The sequence below is a fragment of the Pezoporus flaviventris genome, unplaced genomic scaffold (genome assembly GCF_033815535.1).
Source record: "Pezoporus flaviventris isolate CSIRO_AGI_PZ_B2104156 unplaced genomic scaffold, CSIRO_AGI_Pfla_v1 ptg000002l, whole genome shotgun sequence".
Classification (NCBI taxonomy): Eukaryota; Metazoa; Chordata; class Aves; order Psittaciformes; family Psittacidae; genus Pezoporus; species Pezoporus flaviventris.
In genome coordinates, this window is record NW_026892550.1 from 84,982,537 (window position 1) to 85,006,954 (window position 24,418).

At 39.1% G+C, this 24,418-nt stretch overlaps 1 protein-coding gene across 5 annotated transcripts in view; it reads left to right on the forward strand.

Moving 5' to 3' along the window:
- Positions 1-10,953: 10,953 nt before the first annotated feature.
- DNM1L (dynamin 1 like) overlaps positions 10,954-24,418 on the forward strand; it is a 43,653-nt gene continuing 30,188 nt past the window's right edge. For 4 of the 5 annotated variants that reach the window (XM_061444873.1, XM_061444876.1, XM_061444874.1 and 1 more), the window contains exons 1-2: positions 10,954-11,192; positions 22,074-22,221. In XM_061444873.1, coding sequence (XP_061300857.1) covers positions 11,091-11,192; positions 22,074-22,221 — 250 coding nt within the window. In that variant the 5' untranslated portion in view covers positions 10,954-11,090. The remainder of the gene's footprint in view (positions 11,193-22,073; positions 22,222-24,418) is intronic. The other variant, XM_061444878.1, reaches the window with a different exon arrangement.

Below are 24,418 nucleotides of genomic sequence, written 5' to 3' on the forward strand. Positions count from 1 at the left end.
TTCACCGGCAGCTTTCCAGCCACTGTTCCTCCAGCCTGTAGCATTGCATGGGCTGTTGTGGCCCATATGTAGGATTTCTGCCTTGTTGAACCACATGCAATTGGCCACAGCCCAGTGGTCCAGCCTGTCCAGATCCCTCTGCAGAGCAGATCAACACTCCCAGCCAAGTTGGCGTTGCATATTACATTCTGTTTTCTGAACTCCTGTAAATTTAATTCTGAGCCAAGTGGGAAGACCTATTCCAGCTAAATTATTAGAAGCAGCAATTTCTGGGCTGCCTTATTTGTTATAGTGGTACTGAGTAGCTGAAGCTGCTTGAATGGTTTCAGCATTTCGCAGACAAAGTGCTGCATTTGGGCATAAACAATTTGAAATGAACATAGCATTGGGAGTTACTTATTTGGATGTTAGCCTCATGCTTGCTCTCAGGCTTTCAAGTTTAGATAGCGTGAGATATTTTATTTACCCTAGTGAAACCTATTTCATGTTCATATAATCAGTTGCTTGGTCAGAATTGTTCTGTTCTGATTCAGAATGTCTTGGCACTTAAATGTATGGTTCTGTATGTATTTTGTAGGGAAAGTATGTACCCACAGTATTAAAGGGGATCAGAAGATGAAGATGTTGCTTCTAGATTTAACCACTTTAATTGTTTCACTCCATTCTCCACAGACAAGCCCTCCTACAGCATCCAAAACTTTAACTTTGAATTGTAAATTATGACCTCAGAGGAATGAATTCAAAGTGGTAACTGCTGTGGTTTAAGTACTGTGACCAGAGCAGTCAAATTAAAACTATCATTCTAGCAAGGTATAGGCTGTTACCACTTCAGCTGTTAATTTTACTTTTTTAATGCATTGAATTTATTAACATAAAGCTCTGTGTAAAAGAAATAAACTAAAACTGAGCATTCATTCATAATACACGAATGTATGTGAATAGATCTTCTGAATTATTCAAGCTTTTTGATTCTTACGTTCAAGAGATTCTCGTTTCTCATTTTCAAAGTGTTCAGATGTTTGTGCAATTTAAAGCAGATAAATTATTTTGTGTGGGTTTATCTGTGTTCAACTACAACAATGGCTTCATTTTATCATTAATATTTGGAAGATGTTAACGTAGTTTTCAAAAGTACTTAATATTTTTCCCCTAACATGAAAAAATAGTGTATCATGACATCTGCATGTCATCACCATTCTTCCAGATCCTCTAAAAATTGTTTACAGGTATGAGGTATACTGCTTGGTTGAAGAGCTGCTGTAAAATCTGTGTAGCATCTAGTCCTTTCAAATCCCTTTGCACTGAGTAGTTTATTCTAACATGTATTTAATTTTAATATGCAAAATAGAGATGGGAATACCATACATTGTCTTTTATTTGGAGTAGTATATTAAAACACTTTACGTGCATATAATATATAGTGGCATCTTTTTATGCAGAACCATCTCAAAATGCTTTATAAATCTCCTCAAAGATTCTAAATCCCTTTTGTAGAAAAGAGATTTTTATTCATTTTTTTGAATTGTGGATGAAGCCAAGGCATTGATTAAATGTTGAATCAATACACTACCACCTAAGTAATTTTAGGAGGCTATAGAAGTATGCTCCAAAGAGTTGCAAGTAGAGTCAGGAGGAAAAAAAAAAATAAAACAAATATGTATAAAAATAAGTGGTAAAGATACGGAAACACTTGACAGGTTCTTTGGAGTTTGTTGGTTTCTTGTCTGTTGAGGGTTTTTTTTTAAAACCTACATCACCACAGCTAGTATAAAAACTGGTCAGCTATTCATTTCAAGGTAAAATTAATGAATTTAGAAATAATTTGAAGTGACAAAAAGGAGCTTTCTCCATAAATCTCTTCAGCTGGTGTAAACTAGCACAGGACTGCTGGGGCTATTATACCTTCAGTGATTTAAATTCATTATATAGGTACACTTGTGGAAAATCAAGATTTCACCAGTTTGAGAGCTGCTGACTTACTGTGTCTCATCTGGAATCACAGTGCTTGGTTGAACTTCAGCTGGGTTTCAGTTGGAGATAATGTAAGGGTGAATGTAAACAACTGGAAGTATACATCCAGAAGTAAATGATTGGAGAAATGACTTTGTGGTAGAACTGACTATCCTTAACATAAATGTAATGGTGAAATGGGCATTCTTAGTCTGTGGTGTACTCTTGTTTGAAATCTGAAATTAAATATATGGAGCTACTTTTTTTTCTCCAGTCTGTGGCCCTATTGGTATGAGGAAATAACTTAGCTGGTTCTGCCCCGTGGGTCTGTAGTGAAGTAATCTCCTTGGGTAGGATTTTTAATCTGCCAGTCAGATTGTTTCCTAAAATCCTGTTCCCTTAACACAACATAACATTAACTTAATGATTGTATATGTATATCTATATACACATGTACGTGTGTGTATATGTATATATGTGTATTTATATATTTCAGACTGTTATTCAGATGACCTGTTTTCAAGTAGTGTTTTACAATCAAAAACACACTGTGCTGCATTCAAAATATAATGTATATTGTATATTGACTGTGTTGAGTATGCTTTTCAGAAGAAAAATATCAACAAAAGTACATCTACTTTTGTGGCATGTTTACTATTTTGGCCTAATTTAAAAAGCAAAACAAAAATATCCACCCAGAAACCCAACAATAACAAAACCCCAAACACTGTAAATTCAGTAAGGCACTCAATCTGCCTCCTTTAAAGCCTTGTGATTAAATTTCTTCCCAGACTTTATGGCATTTTGCTTTCACTCCTTCCTCTGCCTAGCATAAATGAAAGCAGAATGTGGTTTTCCTTTTCTAAATTCTTCAAGCAGATTTCTTTGAATAAAATGTTTTCAGCCATGGCGTAACACCAACCTTTTTTGTTTATAGTTCATCCTTGTAGATGCATTAAATATTCATGGTGGAAATATTCAGGAAAGGGGGAGCTATGTCAAAACATTTTTCCATGTATGTGTGCCCTAACATTTTTTAGAAAGAAGCCAAATTTGTTGCATATAGGGAACAGTTTGCAATAGAAGTATGGGTTTGTTTCTTTCTATTAGCATGTTTTCTATTCTGCAGTCCTCAAGGTAGATTAATATGTTAATTTTAGCGGATCAGCTGTAATGTCTGACATCACAATTCCAGTCTATGCATTAATTCCCCTTCATTATGGAAACATTTCTGATTTGAATTGTGAAAACACTTTTTAAAAGAAAACCCCTAATATTTGGAAGAGGTGTATATTTGTTCTGGTTTTGCAATAAAGTGAAGAGTATTAAAAAGGTGAAATATAAATGCCGTTGTAAGTTGTGCAAATGTAAGTGGTCATTTTTTTTTGTCAAGAAATATATGAATGTAAAAACTTTGCAGATATTGTATATATTTTCTGTAATATATGTATATTTGGTCATAAGATGGGTGGAGAATTGTAAAAATTAAGCACTTTAATTCCTGTTGAGTACTTAAAAAGAAATTTGTATCCTGTAAAATAAAAGCATCATTAAATAAGTATTGCTGGTTGACTTTTTTTGTCCACCTACTCTTTATTTTACTAATGAAATCTGTAAACTACATTTCCAGTTGTGTGTATGACTGTAGGCACCCATCTGCTTTGGAACCCTGGTATCTAATTTGCTGAAGTGCTGCCTATATGCAAGTCCTGCTAAGTTGGTGGAAGATATATAAGGGACTGTATATAATGCTATGACATCTTAGGTTGGGAAGATAGTGATCTCTGCAATCCTTCACAGTTTAAATCCAGATTTCTGCAATGGGAATGATAATGTTCTCTTCTGTAACCAGGACATTATGAGAGCACTTTATAGGCTTCTGCGCTGCCACCCCCATAGAAAGAGGCAGAAAGGGAACATGGTCAGCGTAGCCCTACGTCTTGCTTGCTATTACTCAAGTACTGCTCTGAACAAAAGGTTGAAACAAACATTGAGCAGCTGCTCAGTGTAATCTCTCATGCACTGAATTAAAGTGGTGCTGCAAAGCAAAAATGATCAGGTAATTAGCTGGATGTTAATCCTAAGCATAGGCACCTTTGATTCTTTAAATTCATTTGCTAGCTAAGCACACATTTAGTTAATGGAAGTGCCACTTAAACTGCAGCTACTCCTTTTCTAGTGTCCTTTAACAGACAGAATCATCTGCATTTACCTCCAATTTCCATCATCTGTACAAAATGAACTTGTTTTGTATCTGATTTATTCTTGGTATTAATCTGCAGGTGGGCACAATGTTGCAGAAAAGATATCCCCCATAATATAACGAGGAAAATTTACTGCATTACTTGTTATTTCCTCTGCGGAAGGAGTTGCATACAAGAATTTTGTTATAGTTTCTAGTTTTATTTCTCTTTGCAAACACAGTAAACAAATCAAGATTTGAAATAAGTACAGATGAACCACAGAAAATATTGATTCCCTCTCTTCACACTTTTTTTTGTATTTATTTTATGATTATTTTTTCCCCTGTGATTAACTCTTTTCCAAAACCTTTATTTTCCTCATTAAACACAATGCAGTGCCCTCTACATGGAGACAAAAATAACAGACTTTACCCTAAACTGTACTTTAATAAGAAATAACAACTATAAAATTCAAATTACAGGAAATCCATAATTGCAGCTCCTACTTAATTCTTTTATATCAGCAGCTTTAATAAGCACTGATATTTCTGCTTGGTAGCAACTTGTCCAAGAGTCCATCAAGTACAGGGCTGGCAAGTAAAGGGATAGGCGTTGCCTCCTCTGGCTCTCAGTAAAGGTGACTAATACTGCCTTATTACCACAGAATTGTTCTTGGAACTGTATGAGTTTCCTGACCTGAGAGAAAAAGCACACTGGCCTTTGGTAAGCATAACACTTGGAGCTTGTTTTCTCTAAAGAAATTGCCCTGAAGGGTCCCGTGGTGTGTCAAACGAACAAGCAGAGGGATCCGTGTGATTGTGACTGCTCTGTCTTGGAGTCACTCACTCTTGTCTCCTTGGCCCTGTGCGCTAGGAAGCCATGACAATATTAAGCCTCATCAGACCTGGTTCATTTGGTAAATCAGGATACACCCCATTGAGCTTATCTGCTCGAGGTCTACCCCATGTCTGTGTTGCTAGTTCCTGTTTCTCAAAAACACGGTTCTGTGGTGTCATGCGCAGGATATCCTACCTGCTGTCTATCTTAAACTGTTATATTTCCTTGTATTACAGCTTCTAACTATCAGAATCTTATCAAGAGAATTCATTGAGAATTTCAGCCACCAAATCCCAGTCTATTTTTGTTTCCTGTCAGAAAGCATCTCCTTATGGAACAGAGCCTTAACTAAGAATGCAGAGTAAGACTTGGCTATAGATAGATTTCTAGGTCCCAAAACTTCTTCACATTAATTTCACTGAATACCACCCTACTTAACATGAAGATTACAGAGGTTTCTAAATTTGGTTTATGCATTTGTAATATTAAAATAGCCCATGGTTCAAGAAACAGAAATTGTCTTGGGAGCAGAATCTGGGACTACCCTCTCTTTCTTTGGCCTCTCCTAGCCTCAAGTTCTCTTCCACCCTTTCCTACTCTCCTGTCTTGGAGCCAGGTGCTCATAGTAGTCTTGCTTGGGGAACATATGGAAATGAATGCTCTCTTAGGTCCACTGGACAGTGAACTTGCATTTCTGACTTTGTGAGCTTATGTTCTAAAGCAAGGCTGGAGGTTTGTACTCTCTTTTGAACATGTTTTAACATAATATACCCACCTAGTTTTTCCAGACTCTAGGTCAGAGTCCCTGTTTCAGGGAGAGATGGTTTTTGGACTCCTATTGCTACTGAATTGCTTCCCACAGTGTGAAATTAAATGTATGATTCCGCAATGGAAGAAGATAAGATTTCAACCATAATTCTGTTTAGACCTATTACCTAGCCATGTAGAAATACTTGCTTTACCTGTCCTGCCTTACTTGCATATTTCTTAGCTTGCAAGAGGGAATCCAAACCTCTTATGTCAAGGCTTTGTGACACAGCATTTACAAAAGACCTTTCTTATCTGTGTCATATTTTGAAATTCTTTTTCTGACTAGCACTAGGCTGGTCCTATTAACTGAATGATCTTTAGTGGCTGAAGTGCATCTTGCAGTTCTGTTTCATATGAAAAGACTTGCATCTGTGCACTCCAAGACAACTCTTACCTGCAAAGCATAGCACGTATGATATCAAGTGTGCACTCCAGAACTGCAACCTTGACTTGAACTAAAAAACTTAAGATACACTTGAGGTATCCATTAATATGATACACAGGCTGTGATGTTGTAAATCACATGTGCTTGATTATTTCCAACTTAAAATTGTGCCAAATATAATACAAAAAGCAGCATTCATAAGAAAACATGTATTATGAAAAGAAAAAATGTTCCTCTTGGCATACGATTTTATCTTTAAAAGACCACAGGAGAGAGCCCAATTTAAAATATTAGATCTAGTGTTTAAAATACTAGAAGATACAAGCTCAATTCCTCCTTGAATGCCTGCAAGTTTTGGCTGGGGTAAAGTTTCCTTCCTTTTCTACTTACAGTACATCAGCTAGTGGCTAATCAAGTATGCATTTTGTTTTCCAATAAAAACCTACTATCTTGATAGCAGACAGGAAATTATTGCCTTTATTCCCCAAACCTTGGTCTTTTACTGTAAAAGGTCTTCACCTCAAAGCTGGACAGCAAACTACTGGAGTGGTGAAAATCATTCACTGAAGCAGCTGTTTGTTATTCCAAGAAGTCTGGCCATCCCGGTTGCAGGGATGAAGGAGCACTGTTGTACAGCAGTTCAGAATGATGCAAAGGTTATTTCACCTCCAGCCAAAGCTTTTGCCTCTACTTGAATTGTCAGAAATGCTGATGTCTTTCAAACCCCAGCGTACTCAGGCTCTGTAACTGACTGATGAACTGTGTGACTTCTGTGTTTGCTTGCAGCTCCCACCCTCTGTGCCCTGTCCTTTCCTTAGTGTGAAATCTACTTTCAGTTCTGCATGCATGTTTTATAAGAAGTTGTGTGACACCCCATATATTCAACGAATTTAGATGCTTAGCTTCCCCATGGACAGAGTGAGAGAATAAAAGGAACTCTCAGTTGTTTAGTTCATCGTACTGTCCAGCAAATTTGCATCCCTGCTGCAGGATTATTTTGTTTTCGACAGAGACTGGGCTGGGCGCAGGTAACAAGTAACTTGGGGATTTCTGTCAGCACTGTGACCTTCTTACAGCCAGATGAAGTGTGCAGGAGAGCTCACTTTGCCAACTCTGCAGAATCCCTGGACTGTGGATTTGAACACCCTAATTTCTGTTTCTTCTGGGGAAAAAAAAAAAAAAGTGAAAAAAAAAAAAAAGCAAAGTTTGGAATCTGTCAGATTCTAAAATCTGTGTAGAACATCCAAACAAAGGGTCATTCTGTCAATGGATTTCATAAACTTATCTCAGCTTCTAATGGTGTTCACTGTGCAAATGTCTGGAATAAGTGCTAAGTGTTACACCTGTGCTGAGGTTGCTCTGGAGAATGCAAAAACACCATTCAATTTGGCTTCACATAAAAATCAGGTTCTGCCAGACCCATACAGTCATTGTATTGCAGGTTCCAGAAGGTGGCATTACCAAGGAACAGTTTACAGAACTATTTTGCTAAGTGTGCAATAACAAACAGTGTGACTACAGATAGTCAAACAGGGCAAATGCTGTGTTACATACTTGATATATTTCAGTATAGTAATCAAATATTTATTTTTCTAGACAAATACGATGGCAAGGAAATATGCTTTACTGAGGTGCTAGTTTGTGGCCATCTTGTCTGGCATAAATTAGTGAAATGGTAAATGACTTCTCTGCTGCTGTCAGTATGTCAATATAAACAGACTCTCGCTGTCTGAGCAAACATGGAAGCAGATGAAGATGCAAAACTAGAAAGAAATTCATATAATGGAGAAGAAAGACTGGAAATTTTATTCTCCTGACTTTCTAACATAGGAAACTTATAATGAAATTTGAAGATGACAAATTTAAAACTGTCACCAAATTGATTTTTTGCACTATGCATAATTCGATCATGAAATTTACTGTCACAGGATGTAACTGGAGTCAACAATGTAGCATGATGGGCAAAAAACCTATAATATGGTAAATAAAGCAATCTAGTTTCCAGTAGCATAAACCACAAGAAGTATTAAACTGTCTACATCAGATCATACAGCAATATCAAAAATATTGAATAAACAGTTTTGGAATCAGAAAATCTTATTACTGCATTTTTGTATTTTCCCCAGAGGGCTGACGTTGGACAGTCTTAGAGATGAAATTTTGAGGTAGATTGATATCAGGTCAGATTCAGTGTGGCAGTTCCTGTTTCCTGTCAATTAACTTTTAGTAAATATCCAGTGTGATGACTACTGCCTTTTATCAGATCTTTCTGTTCCATGCTTGGTACAATGTAAGTTGGCCATGAAAGTTACAGTTAAAGCTACAGATAACCACTGCTTGTTAAAACGTTTACTACTTTGTCACGGTCCCCAGCTGGGCTGAGGTAACCACTGGTGTAAGCTGGTGCAGGACATGACACTTCATAGCACAGGGATTTCCATCTCTCATTTTTCAGCCAGAAATATAAAATGTATTAAGCTTTGCATTCTGCTGTTTCTTAGCCTCATATCTTCTTCAGTACCTTCTTCTTGTTTTCCTTCATTGATTCTCTTCCTCCACCTGCACTTTGCATCTCCCCTTTGGGTATCCAGCTCTAAATAGGCCTTTCCACATCTCTGCAGTGCAGGCTAGGTCATCTCCACTTGGTTCAGCAACTGATATTTTCTCTGTGTGCTTCCTGAAGTATTATACTGATAAAATTCTAAGAACAGACATAGTAGGACAGACTAAAGTGCAAGCACACACAGTGCTTCTGCATGACACTTTCCAACTGCTGTCAGCTCATAAACATCCAGAGCTAGATTTGATTCCTGCATAGCTATTTATTTACATTTCTCTTCCTTAAACTTGTCCAAATACTGTCTGAATCACTTTAAACTTTTACTGTCTACAACATCCTTTGGCAAGGAGCTTAACAGGTCACCAAAACACCCATGAGGGGCTACTGTCTTTGTTCTGTGCTGTCCTGGCCCTATTTTCATTAGATGCTTCCAAAATACTTGTATTGGAAGGGAGAGTAAACAAAACTGGGACTCTTCTTCCCACTCCAGACTGCTAATGATTACACAGATGTCTAATCCTCCCTAGCTCCCAGCATTTCTTTTGCTAGGACTGATGACTCCTAGTTACTTAGTTGGTTTTGGTATTGAAGCACACCTTTCATCATCCTTGTTGTCCTTCTCTGACTCTTTTCCAGCTCTACATTCTTTCCGAGATGTCCCACTTCTGGTCTAAATTAAAATATAAACCAGGTTGCACTTGCTCCATTTCACAGTGGTGTCCATGAGGACATATGGCAAAATGAAAGGAGCAGGAGAGAAGAGATTTGCACAGAGAAATAAGCTGGTGTTATCTCCCTACTTTGGTTGTCCGCAGCTTCTATTCCTGTGTAAATGGAATTCTTTCTTTTCTTTTCCTTCCAGGGACTCAGTGAAGGAGATGAGGCTCCACACTACACAAAGAATGGCAAACCCTTTAGAAAGAGTATTTTCTATGTCAGGTGTACAATGTGGAGAACATTCACTATTGTCCCTGAAGCTGGAGAGGAGGATGCCAAATGGCATCTTGGTATTAATGAACTCTGAGAGCAATTGGCTGCAGCACAATGAAAGCTAACGGGTGAAACCACTGGCTAAGTGTGCCAGAGTCGCAATGACAATAACCCCTCACCAACACACCATTCAGGACCTTCTTCACAGTTTTACATGCATTAACTGTTTCTCTCTGTGATGAATACCCTAATTTTTTACTGTTTCAATTTGCTTAGCCATCTTTATACTTTTATCACAAAATATTTGTCCTCTGACAAGCAGTATGATGTTTCCTGGGTAGAAATGAGAAACTTTGTAATAAAGAAATACAGATAAGAACGCATTTCTTTTGTATGTTCTTTTCTTTAGCATTTGAAGGTTTCAAGACATGAAGACTGGCAAAGACTGATTTGTATAGAACAAGAATACAAATTCTAATGCCATCTAGAACTTGAAACTTTAGGAAACATTTTCACTCTGCTGGCTTACAGGAAAGCACAAAGCCAGAATTCAATTCAGGGCTAGCATAGTCATAATTTGTCTTCAAGAAAATGCACTCAAGGGAAAGACATTTAAATATCAGACAGCTTCTTGCTACAAATTCTTATCACAAGTCATTCTCCTACCAGAGAGTTTTCTTCTATTTTTCTGTATAACACAGCCCACCAAAAAGCAAACAGAATAAATGGCGCCGTTTAAAAAGTTGTTTTGTTTTGTTAATATTTATTTTGCTTTGTGGCACCAGTTGCTGACAAGGTCTAGCAATTTGCCATTCAGCGCCTTTCCTTGCCATATTCAGGGCAGTGAGGGCACACGTTTCGTTCTTTCCTGCTTCTCAAGTGTTTACAAAACACAGTGCCGCTAATAAACGTGGCTATTTCACGTTGCTTGCTGAACACTACCTCAGGCAGCTACGCCGGGGGGTGATGATCCTGGGCTGCCTTTGGCGCTTCAACCCGCAGGCTGCACCATTACTGGTGATCCCTGGAGATGATCAGCTTTATCTGTCCGTACCGACGGGTAGAACAAACCCTGGGAATGGCTTGTAATACAAGACCACAGCGACTACGCTGCCTGAGCTTCGAACGCCTTCATCCCACGGGCGCTCGCTAAGGATCAGCTCTTTCCGGTGCGGGTGCAGCCGCCTCACGTTGGCGGTTGACAGCGCCGCCCCAGAGGGCGCCCCCGCGCGCCCTCACCCCGCACTACAACTCCCGTGATGCTTGGCAGCGGCCGAGCTGCGCCCGGTGGGCGCGCAGAGGCTGCTGGGGCCGGGCCGTGCGCGGGGGCCAGCGCCAATGGCGGTAGGCGGAGGGGGCGGCTGACGGGAACCGTTTGCCCGTCGCGCCCATTCATCGCCGACGCCTTTCTCGACCCTTGCCCTCCCCCGCCGCTATGGAGGCGCTGATCCCCGTCATTAACAAGCTGCAGGATGTGTTCAACACAGTGGGGGCCGATATCATCCAGCTGCCGCAGATCGTGGTGGTGGGCACGCAGGTGAGGCAAGGAGGGGAAGGCCAGGCCGGGGTGAGGGAGCGGGAGCGGGCGGCGCGGGCCTTCGTCGCTCTGAGGGCAAAGTCGGGGCGACCATCGCGCCTCCGGTATTGCTGACCCGAGGTTGCCCCCGCCAAGGGCATGGGGGGACGCGGGCAGCCGAGGGCGGGCGGGACGCCTAAGACTACCCGCACCTCTTCTCCTTCTCCCCCCCCCCCCCCCCTTCGCTCTCTGGGCTCCTCTGCGTTTTCGCCGTTTGTAACGGGTGACCATTTGTAATTTTAACCTTTTCCACCGCCCTCTCTCCCCTTCGCACTTCTCCGTAGCGGTCTGAACGGCCGAGGAGCTTTGACGGCTGCCGGGAGGGCCTGCCCCCCGTCTCGCCTGTGGGCCCGCGTCTGCTCCTTACACTGGGTGGGCCCGCTACCGGCCCTGGGCTACAGCACGACCGCCGTCGCTAGTCGGTGGCTTCCCTTCTCTGACAGCCGCCGTGAAGTGAGGGCTGGATAAAAGGGATGTGGGAGCGGAACGGTATCTTGCAGGCTTGGATCGTTTTTCCTTTCTGGTAGCTCTACTGCAGTTTGGACCTCTTTGTCCTAGCTGCTGGTAGGGAATGAAGGTGAGAGGCAAAGCCAGCCTTTGTTGGCTGTAACATTTACCGTGTGTGCTGCTCAGCCTGATAGTGCTGCTGCTGGGCTCGAAGACAGCTCAGAACCTTTTAGATCCATGCCAGTGGGATGCCTGTCTTTAGCAAGGCTTTTGGCAGCAGAACATGTGTGACCAGAACTGCAGCAGTCATAAGGGAATCGAAACCAAAAAGTTGAGCACAACTAAAACTTAGTTGTGATTAACTAAAGTTAATGGATCTTTTTGTTTCTGTGAAATCAACAGGTTTTTTTGAAGGTGTAATGTTGCTTGACAGTAGCATGCCTACCTAAGTAATGCCAACTACTCTCCACCCAGGGATCTGATTATATGACTTAAACCACATGAGCTGTGCATTTAAAGCTTGCGCGTTGCTGAAGAATAGAGTAGGTTTGCTAAAAGCCAGCTATAGTGTCAAACTGGTTGTGAGGCAACCAGCTGTCATTCTGTTTTATCAGTATAAATCAGATAAAGTAATTCACTTTATACTAGCCACTTTATAAAATAGATCTAAAATACTTGCATTGGTGTGAGAGACTTTGCACTGGTAAGCACTGTTAGGTACTTGCTAACAGGAGTTAATCACTTTAGAAAGACATTTAATCACCTTTACATTAAAATTCATACAAGCAAGCTGGTTTAAGTTCTGCAACAGAAAGTGCAGAGGTGTGACATTTCAGAAAATATTTTTGTTTCACTTTATGAAATGCATTGAAGTGGTATTTTTTTAAAAAAAACAATCATCCTTTTGAACAACTTTGTACTAGTTAACTCTCAGCATCTACTGTACGTAATATGAGAAGTTAAGGCAGTATTGACACACCTTTCACTTCAGTAGTCATACCCATCAGTATTAAGATGTATTCAGTGCTGTATACAGTATATTCATAAAACCACTTGAATTAGTATAGTATTTCTTAGCATGCCAAACCAAAGTCCTTTATAGACTCCAGGAAAATACATAGCAGTATGTCTAGCAAGCTGTATCTTGTGTGTGTTTTCCGTTTTGTTTTTAGTCAGGGTTGTTGAAAGAAGCAAGTGTCTTTCCTGACGTGGTAGTTCTCTAGATGGTTATTTTATGCAATCAGTCTTAAAAGAATTTAAATAAAATGTTATTATTTTGTTCATCTGAAGTTAGTTTATTATAGAGCAGATTTTTTGAGAGGTCTCACGTGTGGCCTTGGAGCTGATAGTTTTGCTGCTGGTAGTTTGCTTCCATGGTTTTTTTAAATATGCCTTGAAACACTTGTTTCTTGGAGGTATTTTTGGCTAAGTCTTTGAGTTTGTTCACACAGTTGTTTTGTCTGTAGCCTCCTGGCATATGCAGTCTTTTTCTTCTTTAAATAATCTACACAAATAATTTTGAATTTTGCAGTTCCATTTTTCACTGTAGGAAACAAATGCTGCCATTTAAGATTTCTGTATCTCTCTGTTAATTGATTTATATTTGAGTCTGTGTTTTTTATTTGCCTTCCAGTTTGTCTGTTGCTTTTCTTAAATGACCTTTTTCACATATTCAGCAAGGAGAAGGAAAATGCTTTTTAAAATAGCTTTGCTGTTTATTTTTCTCACCTGTCTTCTGTGTCTCTTTTCTACCCTTTTATTGGTTTGTGCTTGTGTCTTTCTCCAGTTCTCATTTATTTCTACTTCTGTGCATCAAGTTAATTCTATTCTAGAGTATGTAGAACTAGAAACTACCTATAGTCCTTCATTTAGCTTTGAATGTTTTCTGTTTCCCATGTCCTCTTTGCCCCTCCTCTGTTATTTCAGGATTCATTTCCTACTGTTTTTGTATCATGAGCAATTGAAGCGGCCTCACACTTCTAGGGGTATTCCTATGACTCAGTCATATGAGAATTCCTTCTCATTCTCCACATAAATACCATGTAAGTTATTTCTGAATCCTAGTACAGGGTCTATTAAGAAATTGAAGACTTTGGTGCTAATAGAACTAAGAGAGCACCCTTAGTCTCCCAGCTTTTCATCACTATTTCAGAGGGGGTTTTTTTGCCATTCCCAGTTAGGTGTTCTGTTGTTCCCCTGCCTCTCCCCCTTCACCTACTTTCCCTTCACCTCATTCAGTATTTTACTTCCATTTTTAGAACCCAGAGGAATACTATATAAGCAATATTTGTTCAATAATACTGTAATACCCAACTTTCTGATGTTTTATCAAATGCTTTATGATGTGTGCTTGTAAGGAATAGCAAGGTGGTATTGAAGTGCCTCAGCCAAACACATTTAAACTATGATAAAAGGAAGCAAGGTGAAGAAAAAAAAGTTTGATTAGCATGGTCTTTTGTATGTTAAGGGCGCATAGATACTATTACAAAAATGAAATCCCTATGCTATGAAAGTGAGCATGAATTTTAGAATAAAAAAAACCCAACAAAATATCTATCTGCCTAGAGATGTATAAAGATGAATTGCCTTTATCTTTTTAAGTTCATTAATTCTTGAATCTGTTTTGGGTTTTTAGAAGTCATAGACGTACTTATATACAAACTTTAGTGTCAGTTTTGTAGTAAGGTTCTTCCGGTACTGACATTATAAAAACAAGTTGTGGGCTTTATCTGCACACATCAAGTTAAATTGACATAGCAACTAATGAAATTCAAAATGAGATTTTTAAATGACCTTTCAGGTTAATGTTTATATAGACTTTTGCTCAGTCTTCAGATAATGCTATTTTTGGAATTTAAACGGGGAGGTGTACTTCATAGTATTTAACATAGACTGTTCTGTTGGATGTTTCCATCCGAAAGAGCTGTTGTTAGCCTCTGTGGTTTCTCACAGATGAGCATTACATTTATTTCCTTTTTTGCTGTTTGGCATGTCATGTTTGATGTTTCAACAACCAGTTTTTGTTGCCAAAGAGGAAGGTTTCTTGATCTAACAGCCTGAGCATTTGAATATGTATAACTGTATATTCTGTTAGGCTAAACAGTTAAGATGGTAATATGCATGTTAAGAAGTTGACAGCTATGGCAACCTGATGTATGGTCCTAGCTTCAGAATTCAGTGGATGCCGTATCAAAGCATCCAGTTTGAGAGAGATTAGTATTGTGATCTTAAACTTCAGGTTCTCTACAGAGCTTCTGTGACCTTTCTCTGCCAGGGAAAGTCAAAGGAACCAAAATTTAAGCCACTTCACCTTACTTAATTCAATGTATCCTACATTTTGCCACCATTGTGGTGGCAAAAAGTCAGTTTTAAGTGAAGGAAACATCAGCTTGTACCAAGTAACAGGAAAACCCTGTGCCAAGCTCAACTCAGGAATGTCTTCCTCCCTAAGACGTTTGTATCTACATTTATAAAAGGGGATGTGACTGAGTATAGCTTCAGTGCTGGCTCTGCTGGCTGAGGACAGCTTAGTTTTTCTCCTAAATGATTTTTAACTTCTGGTTTGTTTTTTCGTTTGTTTTGATATATGACATTCACTATATCTGGTTTTGGACGCAACTGTTTTCCATTTTACCATCCCTTGCTCCTGTTGAATTGTGCCCTGGCTGTTCTGGTGTGTGTTTCAGACAAGCAGCAAAGTGAGTCTGACGTTTATTAGCTGTTTACCAGATGCAATATAAATTTTGCTGCTAAAGTTATGTAGTATGAATAACGTTTGGCATTGTGTTGTTTCTTTTCTCTCTCAGTTTCTGAACAAATGTACTGTCTGGGCCCTGAAAGCTTCTGTGGTTGGCATCTTTAAATCGAGATACTGATTTTGTTTGAAAATGCCCAGTTATTTTGGAAGAATGGAGAGCTGTAGAAGAGTTGGAGAGTTTCCATCCCTACTGTCCCACCCCCACCCCCCCAGTTTTGTATGCTTCCTGCCAGGGTCCTGTTCTTATGATTGGCAATTGTTTTTCCTGGAAAACCTGTATTTTAGTTAGAACAGATTGATCTTATATCTTGTCCATGGAGGACAATGCAAAGGAAACATGTTCTTGGGAAAATGAAGGGGAAGAGCATTCAGGCAGACTGCCCTGGCAAATGTTTTTCAGCATCTGGAGAGAAAATGGCTTGTAGTGGTTTTTTGAACAGATTTGCTCATATAGCAGTCATAAAGTTGACTTTTTTATTTTTATTTTATTTTTTTTTTAATCTCTGTTGTTTGTAATTATTTCAATTTAAAGATACATTTGGCTTTGTTTTGAATAATTTTACTGAAAAAGTAGTGAAAATAGCAGTATAAGCAATACTGTGTGAGATCAGTCTACACGTCTTTGAAATGTGTGTCTTCAGATATCACAGTTCCATTATCTAACATAGGGAACTTCTATACTTGTTTCTAATTACATGAGGCATTTTTTTTTAAGTGAATTATTGGAGGACTTCAGGATTTGATGCTTTGAGAAAGAATTAATCTGCTTTTATCTATTTACTGTTGTTTGGCATGTATCTACGTTTAGATATGGTGTAAATAAAGGATTCCTGAAGAAGTTTGACTGAGCTGTGCAAATTATGGCTTTCCTTACTGCTTGTACATAAGGTGTCTTTTGTGGAGGGAGTTCCTGTGGCTTCTTCCTCACTCTTTCAGGGAAGCTCTCTATTCCAGTGAATGGGGAACACCCTGCAAGAGCAGCAGTCTTCTGATCCAGTCCTTCATGGAGAAAATGTATTTTGCAAAAGCCGGCAGTACATTATGCTGGTTTCACTGCTTTCTCAAGTTGGAATTGGCCTCTTCTGCATCTTTCTAGGAGTATAATTTTGTTTCAAAGAATGTATTACAATAATTCATTTTGCCTGCATGTAACTTCAAAATTGTCTTCTGATTAGTGAATACATTTTCAGATTTGTTGGCTGTTTAGAACCAGCCTAGCATGGTTCACATAGGAAAATTTTTCCACAATCGCCATTCCAACCAAAGCAGTTCCCTTGTGGAACTGCTCTGGAATTGCATGTGTACTTTTTATTTCAGAATAATTCATGTTTGCAAAACCTGGAAAGAGAAAAAGCATAAAATTTGCTGCTCTTTAGTTATAGCATGCTGAATTCTTCCAGGATAGTTACTGCAGAGAACTTCTTTTCAAAGCACCTATCTGGCTAATATTTCTGAGGAGATCCCAGCAAAAATGCATTAACTTATATTTTCCAATAAAAGAATTAAAATTTAGTGAACTGTGTATGTATGTATTGCTAAGAGCATGATCTAGCCAGCAGGGCTTTTACAGTTCTTGTATGACAGAAACTGCAAAATTGCAACCATTCTGCCTTGGTTGTCAAAGTAAATGCATTGCTTTTCTTAAGAGAACTTTTCAGGAATTACTGTGTCTCACTGAGAAATTTCTCCTACTTCACAATTCCTTACTGTCATTCTTAAAGGTTTGTTATTGTTGTGCCACTTAAAAAGACATGGGGAATACTAATACCACTGCCTCTTTATTTTCTTGTGCTCTCTTGAGTACATCTGTATTGTGTTGGAGTTCTTTTCAGTTTTTCCTGTTTGATCAGATAATAATTACCAGTTTCTCCTATCAAAAGCAAGAAATAAAGTTTACACCCCTTTTAACCAGTTTTCTTACTGGGCATTCACCAGTAGGTTATTGGACAGATTTCTTTATAAAGGTTTTTTTCCACAGATGATTTATTTTACATTGGCTCCACAAAATGGTTAAGAAGTCTAAAGGTAGAGGGAAGTCAGCAGATTGTTGTAAGATGACTTGGAATTTGTTTCAGCCAATATAAGTCCCTTATAATTTTGGTAATACTTTAAATATGCAACAGTCAACAATCTGAGCAAAGGACTGTAAAAAATTCTCATGATTCTTGTGCATCAGTAAGAATCCAGGTGAGTCTTCTTTTTATGCCTTCTTGCTGCATGGACTTCTTAAGAGTAAGAGCAGACTTTGGCTTATTTACTGAGCTAAGTAGTGGGATACAGTGAGTTATGGCACAGTGAAGCTCAAGAGATCAAACATGCCTTTAAGGATAATCTCAGTGGAGCACAAAACAGTAGTCCATACAGATGCTCAGGAAAATAAGTAATCATGTAATGAGAGCATTGTGGAGGGAACTTGTGACTGAGCACCAACACAGAAGACTTGTGTAGGAGACAGAAGTGAGGACAAGCTGCTCAAGGACATAAAAACATGGGCTGCATATGCAAAGATGGTATTAAGGCTAACGTTCCAATAGAGTTGAAACTGGTAAGGGACATCAAAGGGAACAAGAATAACTGCAATGTGGTGCTGGAAGTTCAAGAGGAAAAGAGTAATGAGGAAAATATGGGCTTCCTGTGATGTGATGGCTGATTTAGTGACAGTGAATACAGACAAGGCTGAGGCATGTGGTGCTTTTTTTTTGCCTTGATCTTCACCAGTAGGGTCTTCTAGGCCCTTGTACTTACAGATGGGGCTCAAAGTAGAAGGTAACTATCAATGGAAGTGGATTGGGCCAGGGTTCTCTTGGGTATGAAGAAGCCATCTTTGGATGCTGCTGGGTATGGGGTGCAGGTCTTCTAAAATTAGGAATGCTAATGAAGACTTGGAAAAAGAGTAAGAAAGCCAATTGAGTAAATGCTTGGGACAAATGGGAATGGTTCTTCATAGTGTTACTTAAGTTTTCAATACAAACTGTCTTCCATTTGGCTTGTCAACAACTCTGAAGTGTTTTTAAAGTAACATATCTTGCTGTTAATGAAGCTGGATGATTATAAAGTCATGTGCTGTGTCTGCTTCTGTCATGCATTGCTGCTGAATTCCTGAAAAATGTGGTTAGCAGTACAGCAAGTTGCAAAACAAATTTTCTCATAAGGATTAGCTTAATGGATGGGAACATATGCCTTTTGATAATAAGCACACAAGGTTGAAATATGCAGGAACAAGTAAAGAAGAAATGAAGGGTAGGGAAGCAGAAGCAAAATCATTGGGACTGTTGAACAGTAGAGATGCTGGCTTTTTGGAGTGGATCACAGTTCTTACTGAGTTCAGCTTTTTAATTTGAGAGAATAACTGCACAGCTGTTTCTGTGTTGTTCTGCCCTTCATCCTTGATTATTTTAGATTAGCCTGAAGGTGGTGTTGGCAATGGTGAAAATACAACTTAAGGATGCAGAGCGAAAGCTGATGAGATTTACATCATATGTGTGTCAGAGTGTCTTGAAATAAAACCAGGCCTTTGTGTGCCTCATTTCTTACCATCTTAGTACTTCTGGGAAAAATGGTTTTATCATTCATCAAACTCAGGTGAGTTATCTGTGAGACTGAGCATGGTCAACAGAGCAATGTTAAAACACTCAACAGTGGAAGTTTGATGCAATGGTTAAAGAATTAACAGACAAAGATAGATGTTCCTGTATTTGCCCTTTTTTTTTTCTGAGCAATCTTATAAAGTTCCTCTAAATATCATAGCTTTTAGATATTTCAAGTAAGGGTCAAGTGTTAGGGTCCAGACTGACCTGCCATAAGAACTTAGAATTTGTTAATGCTTTTCTGCACCCGTTGTGGAGTTTATGGATTTCAGTCCATGGGTAAAATCAGGATGAGCCATTCCCATAACAAAAGATGACAAACCAAGTGTGATGCTGCTGCAGACTTATTCCTAAAAATTCTGTGGTACCTCTGGTCATCAGTATTAGTCTCTGTCTAAATTCGCTGCATGAACAACTGGCTGAACTGAATTTATATTCTGGACAGACCCATATACTTCACTTCTTCCTACTGGCAGAAAAGATATAAACTTTGTGTGTATTGCATTCCTTACCACTTCCCAGACAGTTCTTGGTAATGGATGTGTATGGGGCCCAGGTTAAGGAGTGCGTCATTAGATAGTGTATTATGTTCCAAGAACAGATTGCTTTAATAGGGAACATAATGCAATTTGAAACAAATATCCTGATGTGTGGAGTTCTGTAGTGTCTTATCTAATGCATGACTTCATATTTGCAAAGGATCCATATCATTCCTTCTACATCCAAAGATAAATGTGAGAATGGTGTAAGACATAGCGTTTCAATTCTGTACATAGTTTGGTGTGTCCCCGTCTCAGCTTCCTTCAGTATTACTCTTTTGGAAGGATGAAACAATGAGCAGTAGTGTGCAGCACCTGGTGCCATAGATTTTGGTTTCCTGTCTTGTTGAGGTTTTTGGTGAGGACTTCAGCTGTTTAGTACTAACTGTTCTTTACTTGAATTATATGCTCAGGAGAATCCACTTCCTCTGAGTCTCTCTTCCAGCCCTTTGAGACTGTTCTACCCATGAATAAGAAACCTGGCTCAAGAGATGTTAAAAATATTTTTAATAAGTGAAACCCTGGTGGATTTGCATTCCATGTGTTTTAAATTACAAAGTTTGTTAAGAAATGGTTTGTTGTTTGTCACTCTGAAATAAATGTTTTTCATATTCTGTAATATTAGTAATTCTTGAGAAGTTTGCTGCAATGGCAGTTCTTGCAGGGAGTATTCCAGAGCTAGTTTGTGCTTTGGCCAGATTGTTCTTCAGTGACTTTTAGGGAAGATTTCAGTGCCCAATATCCTGTCATAAGCTCCTTGCATGGAAGGCTCCCAAAGTTCACTGGAAAAGATCAGGTGAATAAGAAAATTATTTGAAGCAAAAAATCTTCATAAGGCTGTATTTCTGTTTCCTGTGACCCTGTCCTCTGTGCTTACTGTAAATAGTTGATCTCACTGCTGTCAAATTTGACTTAGATTTGCTTTGAAAAATATACACAATCTGCATTGGTTTGTTAGTCACCTCTTGGGACAAATGACATCCTGTGCCATAAAGCATAGTTACACAATGAAGTGTTAGAAGAAAAGGTTTTCATTTGCTGTTGTTCAAGCTTTCTAGGGGTTTGACCTTGTATTTTAATATTTGTTTTGTGCTTATGCATTTAAGTCCTATTTTAATAGGTTCTGATCCTCTCATGTTTCCTTTTTGTCTTACGACGCTGTTAGATACGTGCTGTTTTATAGTGCTGTGTTGCTTCATTTCTGCTGATCTGTTTTTCAGTTTTAGAAAAGTCACCTATGATGTCATTAAATGTATGATATTTAAAAGATATTTAACACTGCTTTTTTTATGGTATGCTACATTATGTACACATTTTATGATTTACTTGAAGGCTCGAATCTGTTCTTTCAGAACTGGAAAGCTGAATTGAGGTTGTAGAGCAGTAATGCACATTCAGGCTGTCAGAAGCATCTGTTGGGATTTTTTGTTTCGTTGGGGTTTCTAAGAGAATTGTTTGGTAGCAGCCTTATTATAGAAACATTTCCTAACTGATGGCAATGATTGTCAGAGCAGGTTTTCTCATGGCATGCCCATGCTGACTGTCCAGCTGAAGGAAACTGTAAAAGATTAATACAGTTCTGTTAAGAAGACAAAACCTCGTTGGTCAGACTTTCGAAGTATAGGTTGACATTATCTGGGTCTGTTGTTTGCATATGGTTAGTTTTATCATGGTAGTAGTCTTGAATCACATTTAAAACCTGTATGTTCACAGCTTCTCATTGGACAATATAGTCCAATTCTGCATTTTATACAAAAATACTACAGAAGAACATTTTAAATTTAAGACTCTCAAAGCATATTTGTAATTTCACTGCTTTTTAAGTATTTCATAACTTCTTACAGTTTCTTATTATGTGGACAGGTATTTGCAGTCAATTTAGTTGTAAATACTTCTATGTACACAAAGTTGGAGAGACAGTATAAAACAATGTTTATATATATAGCATATCAAATACTGCACTTGCGAAGTTGGTTAAGACAGTAGAAAAAGCAAACTGAAAGGAATGTAAGGTTGTAATAGCTTAATGTACTCAAGTGTACATAGTTAATATCTTTTAGAAAGTGTCGTAGTAGAAGACATAGAATTTCTTTCTGAACATTAGTAAGACAAATATTTTTTTCTTTCCCAGAAGTGTTTCTGTAGAGATTAATATTTGGGGTAGAAAATGTTCAATAGGATATGACTTTTTTCTGAAGCCTATTATATGTGTCATTTAGTCTTAAGAGATAGAAAGTACATGTGTCTGCATGGCTTCTAAGTGTCCCATGGCTTTTTAAGTATCCCAGTCATGTTTAGACAGTTACTGGTTTGTAGCTGACTTTTGTCCTTCAGTGCCTGTGCAGTGTGGTACCGCTGTTATATGCAGAAAGTCTGTCAGACACTTCTTCAGGCACTGTATAGCAGAGGACTGTGGACCGCTGTTTGCAGGGGTGATGAAAGCAAGCTAAAACTAAAATATTATAGCATTTTGATGTTTAAGAAAATCATGTAGCTCTATTCTAATTTTCAGAGCAGTGGAAAGAGTTCTGTGTTGGAAAGTCTTGTGGGGAGGGATCTGCTCCCACGAGGTACTGGAGTTGTCACCCGGAGACCCCTTATTCTGCAGCTGGTGCATGTTTCCCCAGAGGATGGTCGGAAAACAGCTGGCGATGAAAATGGTAAGTGTGATCCAAGAGTGTGTTTTGCTTGTAGGAAAGAGACTTTGAATCTTTCTTGTTCATTTGACTGAAAAATAAGTTGAAAAAAATGGCTCTTGTCACATCTGTTCTGTCCATTTAGAAATGTCATTTAGAAGTCAAAATCTGGATATTCAAATATCTCTAATGTTTTAAGTTTTTCTATTCTTAGGAAACACTTGAGAAAAGCATACCAGAGAAAGCATTTGAGTTATGATTATAATTGTCTAGAGTGTAGAGAACGTGATTTTCTTGTGTTTTTCTTCCCCTCCTCTTTTGCTGTATAAATAAGGTTTTTCCTTGAGAAGATGAGTATGTGGCTTCTTAAAAGGAGGTTAGGAATTACATAATTTCTGAACAGAGGTGGAAGAAGAAGAAGAAAGGAAAACAAACATAGTAGAAGCAAACAAATTTTAATGGGCATGTTCTGTAGTATACAGATGCTACCTTACTGAGCTGCACTGAGATTCCAAGCACATAAAGAACTACACACAAAATGTTCTGAAGCTGTTTACTTTGAAATTTATCTCTAGCAGATCAAGAAAGTAATCTTACTTCTCCCTTGGGAGTTTAAATACTCGTTCTATACAAACTACTGCACTTGATGATACAAAAGAGCAGCGGAGTCATAGCCACCTTGTGTTTGTAGATAAATCTTAGCTTTCTCATGTAGGCAGTAAAAAGTGCACAGGCTTTTGATGGTGTGGTAAACTTGGGGCTATAATTATTCTCATTATATTCAAATTTTTTTAATGTATTTTTAGCGGTAGCAAGTCGAGGTATCAGTAGTTCTTTACAGTATTTCTTTTAATGTAATTATAGAATGGTACAATAGTTAGGATTGGAAAGGACCTTAAGATCATTTAGTTCCAACCCCCTCTTCCATGGGCAGGGACACCTTACGCTAGACCATGTCACCCAAGTGTCTGTCCTGGCCTTGAACACTGCCAGGGATGGAGCATTTACAGCTTCTTTGGGCAATCTTGTTCCAGTGCCTCACCACCTTCACAGTAGGGAAGTTCCTTATATCTAACCTGAACTTCCCCTGTTTAAGTTTTAACCTGTTACCCCTTGTCCTATCCCTACAGTCCCTAATTAAGAATCCCTCCTCGAGCATCCTTGTAGGCCCCTTCATATAGTGGAAGGCTGCTATGAGGTTTCGGTGTAGCTTCTCTTCTCCAGGCTGAACAACCTGAATTTTCTCACCCTCTCTGTGTATGGAAGGTGCTCCAGCCCTATTATCATCTTCATGGCCCTCCTCTGTACTTGTTCCAACAGTTCCATGTCCTTCTTATGTTGAGGATGCCAGAACTGCACGCAGTACTCCAAGTGGGCTCCCAGGAGAGCAGAGCACAGGGGCAGGATTGCCTTCTTCCACCTGGTGGTCGCACTCCTTTTGATGCAGCCCAGGATATAGTTGGCTTTCTGGGCTGCGAGCGCCCACTACTGGCTCATGTTCAGTTTCTCATCAACCAATACCCTGCAGGGCTGCTCTGAATCTCTTCTCCACCCAACCTGTAGCTGTGCCAGGGATTGTTCCGACCCAGGTATAGGACCTTGCACTTTGCATTATTGAACTTCATGAGGTTGGCACTGGCACACCTCATGAAGCATGTCACAGCCCCTCTTCATCCCATCTCTTCCCTCCAGCATATCAACTGAACCACATATCTTAGTGCCATCAGCATCCCAATGTCCATGTTGCAAACAAAGATATTGAACAGGCTCTGTCCTGACAGCCAAGACAATTTGTTACTGGTCTCCAGCTGGACATTGAACTGTTGACAGCAACTCTGTGTGCTGCCATCTAGCCAATTCATTATCCCCCTGGTGGTCCATCCATCAAATTTATTTCTCTCCAGTTTAGAGACAAGAATTTCACGTGGAACTGTGTCAGATACTTTGTACAAGTCCAGGTAGGCAATGTTAACTGCTTTGCCCCTATCTTAGTGTTCTGTAGCCCCACTGCAGAAGACCACCAGATTGGTAAGGCACAATTTGCCCTTAGAGAAGCCATGCTGGCTGTCACCAGCCACCTTACTGTTTTTCATGTGTCTTAGCATGAGTCCCAGCAGACTCCTCTCCATGATCCTGTCAGGCAGAGAACTGAGATTGACTGCTCTGTAGTTTCCTGAGTCTTCCATTTCCCCCTTGAAAATGGGCATTATGTTTCCCTTTT